At 36.4% G+C, this 13,014-nt stretch overlaps 1 protein-coding gene across 4 annotated transcripts in view; it reads right to left on the reverse strand.

Annotated features, from left to right (window-relative positions):
* The window catches only part of Axn (protein axin), a 223,961-nt gene that overhangs the window by 114,945 nt on the left and 96,002 nt on the right, over nt 1–13,014 (reverse strand). For all 4 annotated transcript variants that reach the window (XM_069841325.1, XM_069841327.1, XM_069841324.1 and 1 more), the window contains exon 3: nt 2,722–2,869. In XM_069841325.1, the coding sequence (XP_069697426.1) occupies nt 2,722–2,785 (64 nt within the window). In that variant the 5' untranslated portion in view covers nt 2,786–2,869. The remainder of the gene's footprint in view (nt 1–2,721; nt 2,870–13,014) is intronic.

Raw genomic sequence — 13,014 nt, forward strand, 5'->3', positions numbered from 1 at the left:
GCAATAAAATCTGCAATGAAGAATACACTACAATAATGAGCTATACAAATTATATAGAAGCCTCGATATTGTTACTTTCTTTAAATTAAGAAGGCTTTTATGGGCTGGTCATGTTTATCAGATGGCAGGAAACAGAATACCAAAGAAGATCTTAGAAGAGAAAGTATAATATAGTAAAAGACCAATTGGAAAACCAAAAAATAGGTGGATAGATATGGTAACAATTGACTCACAGAACTACTGCCTGGAGAATATTAGCACAGGACAGGGACATGTGGGGGAAGAAAATTGAGGAGGCTAAGGCCCGATTTTCAGCTGTGATGCCATTGTAGTACTAGTATCATTCACATAATTCAATTAATATTAAGTCAGCCGAGCTAGCTCTGTGGTAGTGTGTCTGCGTCCAGACTAGCTGGCCTGGGTTCGATTCCCAGCGGAGTCAGAAATTTTCTTGTAAAATTTCTACCTCGGGACTAGGAGAGATGATGATTAGTAGGGACCGGATTTTTATGTAATTACATGTTATATTCCTTTCAACCTAACTGTATATAAATAACAAATCTTTACGAATCTTGTAATTACCATTAATATATTAAAATTTGATACTACATAATTTACATATTTACCCCACATTACATATTATGGCTTAGTGTTACATAAATCTACATATTTAGGGGATTTATTCATTTTTACTTCTCTAAGAGGAGAAAAAAAAAAAACTTCTGTTGGGGAAGTTTACAATATGAAATACACAGATTTAAAAAGCCTTTTTACCTACCCAAGAAAGGATATATTTCGGGGCAAAACATAACGTCCTTCGTTCCAGGAAGTAATAGAGGCACTCACTCCATATCGCCCACTGTAAATATGAGTGAGCAAAAGGCAACCTTTCTCATACAACTACCTAGTATTGTAAAGATCACTCAGAAAGGAGCATTGATTTCATGCGGTGGAGTGGGACGAGAATGACATGATTTGTCTCGAACTATAATTGTTCTGCAGACGTTTTAACAAGCCGTTCCCTTGCAATTTTCAACCTTACCCACTCTCTTCCTAATCCTTCCAGGGAAAACCTGTGTCAAGCGTAACATGAGCCGCAGTAAAGTAGCTGAATTTTGAAAAGAAGCTGGAGTAAAGAAACAAACTGGAAAGATGTTGAAAGATTAAAAGAAATAGCTTTTCAGGTTATTGCTTGACCTCTTTACTTTAAATTTAGTAGACCTATACGGAAATGGAATTTCTCCGAGCATTTAGAAAGTATGGTTCTCGGCTTGAATAATCCTACTCGTCTCAATGAGACAGGAATGTCCCTTTTCAAACGGTAGTTTGTAAATACCTATAGTTTGAAGTTTTAGTACTGTAGGTACTTTGTTTCTTACAGGAAGCAGCTAAAATGCATGTGTCTCACATCTCCTCTTATTTTCTCCTAATCCAGTAAAGCGAAACAGTGCTTGTAGCACTGTTGTGTCATTCATTTCACTCAGAATAGTTTTAGTACTTACAGTATAAAGTGCAAGTGAGTTTATCTACTGCTTTTAACTAACTAAAATGGCCCCTGTATCTTCAATCCTAAAGACAAAAATAAAATCAGGGATTGCGATGGACGAAGCTTTCACTACAGATGGAAAAATAGTAATGTGTCAAGTGTGCGGTAAAAAAAAGTCGGATGCTCTATGAAATCACAACTGCAGAGTTTTACCTATCCTATACCTGCCAGATATTGATATTAAATATTTTAATGATTTTACATATTTTGGTACATATTCAGCTTATTTTTCTTACATAAATATGTACATATTTCACACCTTGATATTACATAAAAATCAGTCCCTAGATTAGAAGTTGTGCACCAATATGCCTGGGTTAAATCCCAAATCTCTCCGTCTCTCCGCAGTGCATATGTCACTGTTGATAGTGATTCGTCTGTCAGATGGGGACGTTAAGCCTGGTGGCCCTCCCCTTGGCGCTATTCAACAGGAGTAGGTACATGCTGGCACCGAGTTTTCCCTTTTCCCTTCCACACCTTTATCATACTCACCCATTCCCTACACTACACTCACACTCACACTTAACATACACTCACCCTAATACATGACATAACTCTACACACGTACACACCATGGATAACGTGGCCTGCTAAAGTTGTGTGCATTTTGAAAATAGGTCACAGTCCTGCCTTTTATCCGCAGTATGCAGAATCACGACAGTGAAGAGAGAGAGAGAGAGAGCGCGCACGCACGCAACCCCCCCCCCCCAGTTAACCCATGTTTCATAGACTATAATATACGAGTAATACACTGCAATCTTTTTATTTAATTATTACCTTTGAACTACAAAGACTATTGAGACAGCGACATAAAATGGCAACAGTGATACTAGAATGGCATGGTCGCGTTCGATTTTGGTCTGTAAAGAGGCATGACTGCTGTCAATGTGACACAGTGACACTGTGTGCTGTCTAGGATAAACTAAAAAGAACTTACATATACATGTTTAAACTCCAATGGAAATTAAAATCCTCCAAAATGAAAATTCTTACAGCTTTCTTTGTCACAAGGAAGCACTTCATCTGCACCATAACACGCAATATATGCACCAACAGATATATATATATATCTGTGTGTGTGTGTGTAAGCACACTCATTCCTCCTGTGACAACAACATTTTATGTTCATTTACTGTATTATGAATTAAAGAAAAACGGAACTGTTACTATTTCACCTGGTACTGGTGGACGTGGAGAATTCTCGTTGAAGCTGTGGTCGGACCTCTCCACAGCACTCATCCTGCTCTGCAACAGCTTCCAGTGCAACGCTGCAGCTGTGACTCACGACAACACCGGCAAGGCATCGCGCAGCCACCAGCAAATCTGCAATTCCACAATCCTTATAGTTATATCAATGGATATAATTCCATCACATACTTTACTTTACAGAGAGCATTCTTTCTCAGCCTCTGAAGTATCAATTTTGCTATATAACAATATGATTACATTAACACAAAAATCTAGGAAAAAAGTTATATATATATACATGATGCAAAATATAAGACATTTACAGTGGTTGTGTTGTGGTGTCATTACAGGTTAAACCCCAAAAAGTACTAAAGAAACATGTACAGAGTGCTTCTTAAGTCATTGTATAATTAGAAACGTTATTAAATTGAATAACCTCTGATTGAGGTTCTGGCTGATATGTACATCAATCAGGCAGTACATCTCACTTGATGATATGTGTCAGAGGAAGAACAACATTGTTTATATACATCTGAAGTCTGATTAGTGTAATATGTTACTAGTCAGTGCTGTATGCAATGGAGGGGGAAAGCAAATGACCGCCATAACCTATCATCTCCTGGCTTTGTTGCCTCGTTAGTGATGCCTTATTGGTGTCATTTATGAGGTTCCAACCAGTCTTCGGACAGTTGACTAAACAACAATTAAATTGAATTTCACAACAAGATAGAAATACACTATCAACAGCCTGAAGTAATCAATTTTTACAATTTTATCGGAATAAAATTCGAATTCTTTTAACTCCTTCATTTCCGAATTTATATATAAAAAATAATAAAAATGAAAAAAAAAAAAAAAAAACTGATTATATAATCATTGTGGGGATCCAAAAATTCCAAATCAAGTCTTCACAGCAAATCAAAATTTGGAGGAAATTTTGACCCCTGGGGCCCAACAATTTTAAATTTTATTTTTAATTCAGGTATAGAAATGTTTAAAAAATAATACTCCCCATTACTATCACATTGAATTTTTCAAAATATTTAAAAGTATCGAAGACATTCCATATAAGAAAAAAAAAAAAAGAAACACTGTACACTATAATGAACATCAGGTCTGAAGGGGTTAATTTTCAGTCTGCCATGTTTTGTAACACATTGTGAAAGCAGACCTTTTTTGTACTACCTTATCTTCCTATTACACATTCAGTTACACCTCAAACTTCTGCTAGAGAAAATTAAATGTGAGGAAAATGGAGTGTTTGTGGTGACTTAAAAGTGCTGTTACTCTAGGGCAGCAGTTAGAATTTATCAATGGGACAGTATGGTTTGATGGGAGCAATGGATGCCACAAGGAATACATTTAGTGTCTGGACAAAAAAGTGTGATGTCTGGACCTTTAGTTTTGCCTGCTAAAGTTCTTCTCTTACAACTCCATATTACACAGGTCTTATGAAGCAATTTGTAACTGCTCTCAAGAAACTCTTCTCACATTCTTGTTACAAAGTTCCTTCGCAGAACTGAAGCTAAGATAGCAGCAGGCATTTTTGAAGGGCCCTAAATTTGTCAGTTCATGGGGAATAAAAGTTGGAATGAGTAAGAAACAAAAAACTCTTTGGCAACAACAAAATAGGTATCATAAAGAAACTGGAAGAAATGTTACAGAATTTGAAAAAAATATGGTGCAGAAAAGTGTAAAAGTGCATTTTCTCAACAGCTCAACTGATTACCTTCTTGAAATCTTGATGCTGTGAGGGGGAGAACAGGAAGAACTATTTCATCACGACATTAGAATAGAAACTCAATATGAAGATTACTAGGATGTGTCAATAATGGTCAATATTGTTTGTACCAGTATTTGAAAAGAAACACAGCACAGCTCCGAAGAAAAAAAAAAACCAGCTTTTTACTAGTAAAGTTGTACCAAGTTTTGAAATGTATCAAGGTTTGAACACAGCCGCCATATTTCTACATTTTTATTGAATCATATTTAAGCCAAGACTGAACACATAAAGGAACATAATTTAGCCTCAGCTTAGTTATACAAATGAGTGTGTATTTTTTAAAACTCTAATACATGGGTTGATTTTTTAGTAGTGGCAACTATGCTGCAGCGATGCTGTGCAAAGGAGCCAGACAATATTGTTTATACCATAGGTTGCTTACATGCCTCCCCTCCCTCAGAGCTAATGAACTCGCCCTCCCCCCTCCATGTCCGATCACAGTGACAATAAGACGAGCAGTTGTGAGCAAGCGGTCGCAGAATACAGTCTCAATGTTTTTGAAGAAGGAACAGAGAAGCTGGTCAAAAATTCAATGTGCTAGAGGTCACATGGTATGACAGTATCATCAAGGACTGCAAGAGGCTTGCGGTGTGGCTGCATTACCTTACCAGATGGTAGCAAAGTGGGTTAGAGCCTTCAGACAAGGACGCGAAAGTGTGTTGGACATGCCTCGATCTGGTCCCCACCAGTAAGTGACGAACATTACAGACTGTGTCCGAGTTAGTGGAGATGGATCGGAACTTTACGATTCGTGAGGTACCACAAGATACAGGATTGGTGCCTTCGACTGTGCTTCACATCCTGAAGGACCACCTGAAAATGCCTTATGGTGTATCATTACAATTGATGAGACCTGGGCCAGATCTTATGACCTTCAGCTGAAATGCCAATCAGACAAGTGGCGTCTCACATGTCACCATGAAAAACAACAGTTCAGCAGACCCCACCAAGTGAAAACTATGCTGTTTCTTGCCTATGATTGGGATGGTGTGATCTTAAAGCATACTGTTTCCCCAAGGCAGAACGTTAATGAGAAGTATTACTGTTCGTTTTTGCAAAACAATCTGCGAGCAGCTCTGAGAAGAAAATGGTGGCACTTTATGGAAATCCACCCATTGTTCTGCATGACAATGCTAGGGCGCATATAAACCAGATTTGAACTTAGGGGCACATATAAATCCAGGTAGCTTAATAAAAAAAAATCATGGAAAAAAATATTTTTGTAGACCAGTGAGGATCCCTTTGCCTTGCTCTCTGTGATGAAGTCACAGAAGTTCGTGATGGACATTTCTGACATGGCACTACATGAATGGATATCATTTGAACATTGCCCCCCCCCCAAAAAAAAAAAAAAAAAACTGGATAGCTTGGAGAAGTTGTTATTAGAAGATGAAAATGGAATATATGTCTTGTAGCAATACTCTGAAACTGATGTGGAGATTCTGAGAGCGGTTAGGGCAGGCATTATGTCATCATAACTAAGCATATCTGAATAATTCCTGTCAGATACATTCAAGTTGTGGGGGTTGACACCAAATGTCGTGATTAAGTTCTGACAGGGACTCAGAATCTCATGATAAGGACCGAGATCCTTTGCCCAAGGAAATGTGTGAAGTCTCTAATGGTTGACAAAGCATGAGGAATATGAATTTCATATATCCTTATGGCAAGAAGAGTGGAAAGAGCAGCCCTCTTTGAATACACAGCGGACCAGAAGTTTTGAGTTGAGAGCTTCATCAAGGTCTTATCCTGTGCAACGCTAGTAATGAGCAGGGTTGGGTGAGTAAATTACCTGTACATATTTTACGTATAATTTACATGTAAAATATGTAATGAAGAAAACTGTTTTATACACGGAGTAATAAACTAACATTTATTGGTTCTGACAATCTAAACAGCAATTACTTCATTCCTTTTAAATCCTGGTAAGACAAATGTCTGTTGCAGCAGAATTTTTTTTTTGTACTATAGTTTTCACATAGATTATAACATTTGTTCATACTTACTTTCATTCACTCTAATACTTCGAAAAATAGCATTGCTTTGCTTACTTTCAGTTTGTTTGTTGGAAAATCCCCGTAACATCCGATTTTTTTGGGAACTTTATATATATTATAAAATGCAACTAATAGCGAATGAACCTAACATTTAGCAATTAATATCACTTCTTATTTTGACAATTAAAATAAAATAAAATAAATTAAACTAAACAGTTTTTATTGATTTCCCGAAAGTTTTGTGTTTGTCACTTTTGGGATTTTAAAAATAAACGATTCTAGTGATAAAGGCCTTTTTGTAGTATAACAGTTTAATATAATTATTACGATTTGAACATAATAACTCACTAAATGTAATAATTTTCCAAATTTTATGTGGTAAATGACTAATCATCAAAGAGTTGGGAAGCATGGCTGAATAGACTTTTGTATGTCAGAACATTAATAAACTTATTTGTTCAATCTTCGCTTCCACTGTCATTACTATCTTTACTGGTTGTAGGTCATGTGTACAGTTCCGTGTATAAACCTTTCACTTCATTCGGTATGTACTGCAAAATCTTCTTAAGGTCTCCATTTTTTTTTAACATTAAAATGGTAGCCTCGAGTTATAAACTAGGTTTGTTGGCAATTCAAACAGTAATTTTTATCACAAACTGAACAAAGAAAGTGTAAAAATAAAAGTTCTTGGAGGTTTTTTTTTACGTATTTTACATTTATTACGTTAATTACGCATTATTTACACGTATTTTACTGTAATGTAAATAACCTTTTTTACGCGTAAAGTCCCAACCCTGGTAATGAGTCAGGAGTCTGCAAGAAATCATGACACATTTAATGAATGTCATGATGAGTTTATACGAGGATAATACAATATACATATATGAAACAGATGACACAACTAGTGGTCAAACATGCATAATTACGAGTAATCATGGAGTAAAACAGGGATGTCCTATTTTGCCAGCACTGTTTAATTTATACGATGCTATTAAAAATGAAAGAATATTTTAACACATGGTGGAATTCAAATTAACGAGTTGGTTCTGAAGCTCTGTTATTTTCTGACGACTAAGTTATCTTGGAAGATACTGAAGATAAGTTACAAGTGACGACCTTTCATTTAGAGCAGATATTTCGATAGGAAAATTGTAAGTAATGACTTTCAAAGGAAAAAGTTATGTAAGTGCAAGATTGTAGTGCAGAATGACATGAAAGAACAAGTATCATTTCAACAATGCGGGTGATTGCGTCTCTTATAGTGGTAAATATACTTACTTACTTACTGGCTTTTAAGGAACCCGGAGGTTCATTGCCGCCCTCACATAAGCCCGCCATTGATCCCTATTCTGAGCTAGATTAATCCAGTCTCTATCATCATATCCCACCTCCCTCAAATCCATTTTAATATTATCTTCCCATCTACGTCTCGGCCTCCCCAAAGGTCTTTTTCCCTCTGGCCTCCCAACTAACACTCTATATGCATTTATGCATTCCCCATACGTGCTACATGCCCTGCCCATCTCAAACGTCTGGATTTAATGTTCCTAATCATGTCAGGTGAGGAATACAATGCGTGCAGTTCTGTGTTGTGTAGCTTTCTCCATTCTCCTGTAACTTCATCCCTCTTAGCCCCAAATATTTTCCTAAGCACCTTATTCTCAAAGTGAGAGACCAAGTTTCACAACCATAAAGAACAACCCGTAATATAATTGTTTTATAAATTCTAACTTTCAGATTTTTTGACAACAGACTGGATGATAAAAGCTTCTCAACCGAATAATAACAGGCATTTCCCTTATTTATTCTGTGTTTAAATTCCTCCTGAGTATCATTTATATTTGTTACTGTTGCTCCCAGGTATTTGAATTTTTCCACCTCTTCAAAGAATAAATTTCCAATTTTTATATTTCCATTTCGTACAATATTCTCGTCACGAGACATAATCATATACTTGTCTTTTCGGGATTTACTTCCAAACCTATTTCTTTACTTGCTTCATGTAAAATTTCCGTATTTTCCCTAATCGTTTGTGGATTTTCTCCTAACATATTCACGTCATCCGCATAGACAAGCAGCTGATGTAACCCGTTCAATTCCAAACCCTGTCTGTTATCCTGGACTTTCCTAATAGCATACTCTAGAGCAAAGTTAAAAAGTAAAGGTGATAGTGCATCTCCTTGCTTTAGCCCACAGTGAATTGGAAAATAGTGGTAAATATATATTAAGAAAAAAAAAAATCCAAATGATCTGAGGAAAAATTTTGCGCAATTTAGTGAGACAAAAACACAAAAGAAAAACTCAATTAACATTTTATAAAGCCATGGTGACACCAATGCTGAACTATAGTTGTGAAAATTGGGTCATGAATCGAAGCAACAAGAGAAAGTAAAGAGAGCCGGAGAGATTTTACGTCCTGTCGCTGGATGCAATCTGTTAGATATATAAAAAAGTTGCGATAGAAGGGAAAAGTTGAATTTATATCAAATGAACGAGACAACTGAAAACCAAAAAGAAATGTGGCATGCTCATATTTTAAAAGTAAATGAATAAAGACTTCCTAAGAAGCTCCAATATTATACGCTTAGATGACGAAAAGATCAGAGTAGACCGAGAAGATGGGAGAATAACTTCACGTGATAGAATGGACTGATAGGCCAAATCCTTGAAGAGGTCGATGATGATGATGATGATGATGATGATGATGATGATGGAATTGGTGGTAGCGAGATGATATTTGGAAATATGGAGCCGAGATTCGCCATAGATTATTTGGTGTTTGCCTTATGTTTGGAAAAAAAAACAACAGAAAGAATCAAACGAGCTAGTCAGCCTAAACGGGAATCGAACTCATGCCCAAGCACTCCATATCAGTAGGCAAACGCGTTTTCAGTTATAGCCCCGAAGTATTTCCAGAGGCTCCATCGTTTTCTTCCTCAATAGTGGCGCAGACAACTACTAAACACTTTGGCACGAATGACCCATTGTGTGCTTAGTAAACTAAAAATCAACCCAGGGCCAGCATTCCGAAGGCTCGTCTGAAAGTCCAAAAGGCACCAGTAGCCTTTCTGGTACGATATTCCATATGACTCATATGAGTTTTCCAAATGAATTGGGCACCTAAGACTATTCCTAAATATTTATCTGACTTGTTTACAACTAGGCCCTTACCAAAGAGAGAAACTCGAGGTATATTTACTAGTTTTCTTTTCTTCGTAAACAAAACCATCTCGGTTTTATTTGGATTTACGCTTAATCCCTCCCTCACACACCAAGCCCGCACCCTGCTCAATGCTTCAAAAGTGACCTTTAGTACACTGTCACATGTTACACTACGTTCTTTGCTGTTTTCAACAAGATTGTAGAGATATTTTTAAATCAACTGTCATGGTATTCCCTCCTGATTTCTCCCCCAACTTAAACTTATTTTTAAAATTAGCCGTTATCCCCAATGAATTCATCTATCCATTGAAAGGTCTTCAAAGTTGGCAGAGAGAGCTTAAAAATCTTTCAGTATACATATGTCTTGTTTCAGCTGCACTACATTCAGTGGGTCCATATATATGTGTGTCTCACTTCCTGAGCCGAGGACTCCCTAGTGCTTATAGCTATGCCTTTTAAGTCTGCTCGGACCGTCACGGTAGCTGCAGCATGCGGCATGGTAGCATATTACATGTGCTGAAAACATTATCCTATACCATTTCAGGAGTCTTTACTGTTTATAATACTGGAGACTATAATCGTGATTACCGCAATCGCTATTATCTCTGATGGAGATTTCCGAAAATGTATGTACACACTAGGTCACTCTTTGTTTAGTCTTAACAACTACTGAATCACCTTCTATGAGCCCTATATGATTTTAAGTTTTATTTTACACTTAGTGGATACTATAAATAATAGTAATATAGCCGCCCTAAATAAGGGTTCGATAGATAGGCCTACTAATCAATTCACAATGAACAATGATTAAAAACAATTATGTGACAATTTGAAATAAAAAGAAAACATTAAGATAAATGATAAGAAAACATAGGAAATCATTTACAATAAAAGTTTCTTGGGTACAAATGATTACTAATTATAGCTAAGGATGATTTTAACACATGAGATCCTATGGCATCAATCGTTGCATCAGAAATTTTAAATTGTTTAAGTTGATTTAAAGTTCTCTCACGGGCACCGAACATGAGCCCAAAAACTGTCTAATGTGTGATGTGGTATTGTGCTCCGAGATGCTGACAACAAGGCTCATAGATGATTTGTTTTTCACGACACACCTCTTGTGGGTGTTGCTCATTGATCTCGAAACAGATTGTGGGATTAAGAATGACACCCTCATCCTTCTGCCGATCAATTATGATATCAGCACGTCTAGTAGAGCCATCAGAAGAGACGCAACCAACCTCCTCATAAACCTCACAGGAAGCATTCTGACGGAAGTATGAATCAATAATAACATGAAACATCACCTATAATAAAAATATCCCAATAATAATATGCGTAATAATAAAATTATTATTATTATTATTATTATTATTATTATTATTATTAAACATCTAAAACGGAAAATAATACTCATCACTTTCATTACTGGATTCTCTGCGTATGTGTTCACTAAAACAAAATACCGAAACAGACAAAATGCAGAAGTATAAATGAAACTACAACTTTCCATTGAAAACCAGATTGTAGGTTTAAAAAGCAAACATATTCATCCTATTGAACAGAATATTGAGATACTAGCTTTCACTTGTCTGTTAATTATTAAATACTAATAAAGTATTACAAGGGTTCTGCTGTTACACTTTAGGTTAAAAGGGGTTTCACGGTGGAAAAAGTTTGAGTGAGAAACACTGCCATAGAGGAAAGAATTTCCAGATGTGTACACATATGACAACTGTGATCCCGATTAAGTCGATAATCTCCAGTAGATACTGTAGTCTACCACTAGTATTAGTGTTTAGTTACAGGAATTGATGATGAGGACATAATTTGTTTTGTTATACATTCGCTTGTCGATGGTTGATCTTGCTCCATAGCTGACAAAAGGAATACTGAAAAGGGCAATGTGTTGAATGCAGGGTAGTATTAACTGCACATGAGATATGCATTGCAGGACCTCCCACTCTCCCTCTCTGCATCTCGCTCTGCAAAGAAATAACTCAGGAAGCAAGACACAGGCAGTACATAGCTTTTATGTCTGTCATTTCTTAATTTGAATAAGCTTCTGTATAGAAGTTTAGCAATAAGTTGCAATAACATCCACTGATATTTTCCAATGGACTAAATGAAATAACTCTGCAACACAGCATGATTGTGACCTTCAGCAAGATTCTTCATGACTCAGCTCTTTTCTCAATGTTACCAAATGCTGCTCATCAACAGTTGAACAGACCAGAAGACTGCAACTCAGCCACTGCATACAAGTTGTAAAAGACTGAAAAAGATACGGTAGTTTTGAGCTAAAAAAAACTGACTCTACTAAGTTTTCTGTATTGCTGCCATATGTCACAATACCAACCTACAGTGCACGTTATTTATGGTATGTTACCAGAAGTATTTCAGGGCAAGTCAAACCTAAAGAACCGGCACTCCTGTCATCTCACAGCACTACAGTGTGGTAAGTGATCTTTTGTGTAACTAGTGAATTATTTATTTAAGGGAATGGACAGAATCTTACCTGAATTTTGAAACAGTTGTTCAAAATGTCCTACATTATCGTATATTCTATATCATCTTTATTGAAAAACAACCAACTGAATATACAGGTTGCCATCAAAGGCAGAATAAAAATGTTTCAATAAAAGAAAAGGAGACCATAATTAAATATGTAAATGCGATTGATGTGAAATATTTACTTGTAGGTTTATCGTGCAAAAGATTTCCTTAAGTATAGAGATGATGCCTCAAAATTCTAAGCGAACCCTGCAGAGCCATAATTACTATTTCATGAATATTCCTCATGGGTAGATCGAGATGCCACCACATACCTGCAAACTGTTAAGCAACAATGTATATAATTCTGGGACATTTGCTAGAGCTATCCTCACTAATATTATGTATTAGCCTTGTGCAACATTTTCCTTTTATTGAGAAAAGAACCTGCTTCTCGTCACTTACTAAATAATTTAACAACATAATGTAGTCTCTGGAAAGCACTGCTGAAACTTTGCATGACTTCTTCAGCAGACATGTTTCAACTAGAAAAATGCATTGCTGTACTTTATATTTAACAATGTCCTGGACCAACCAACCTTGAAACTAAGTTGCTGGCATTCTTACTGAACTGCGAGATTACTGTGTTGAGTGTTCCTGACCTCATGTATAGACTGTTCCAGGACTTCATATATCGCTGCAACATATGTATGGAATGTAACGGAGGACATTTTGAGCAACTGCTTCAAAATTAAGGTAAAATTCTCTCCATTTACAGAATAAATAATTCACTTGTTGAGCAAAACATCACTTGCCTGCAGTGCCATGAGATAGCAAGAACC

Source organism: Periplaneta americana, chromosome 12, assembly GCF_040183065.1.
Source record: "Periplaneta americana isolate PAMFEO1 chromosome 12, P.americana_PAMFEO1_priV1, whole genome shotgun sequence".
Classification (NCBI taxonomy): Eukaryota; Metazoa; Arthropoda; class Insecta; order Blattodea; family Blattidae; genus Periplaneta; species Periplaneta americana.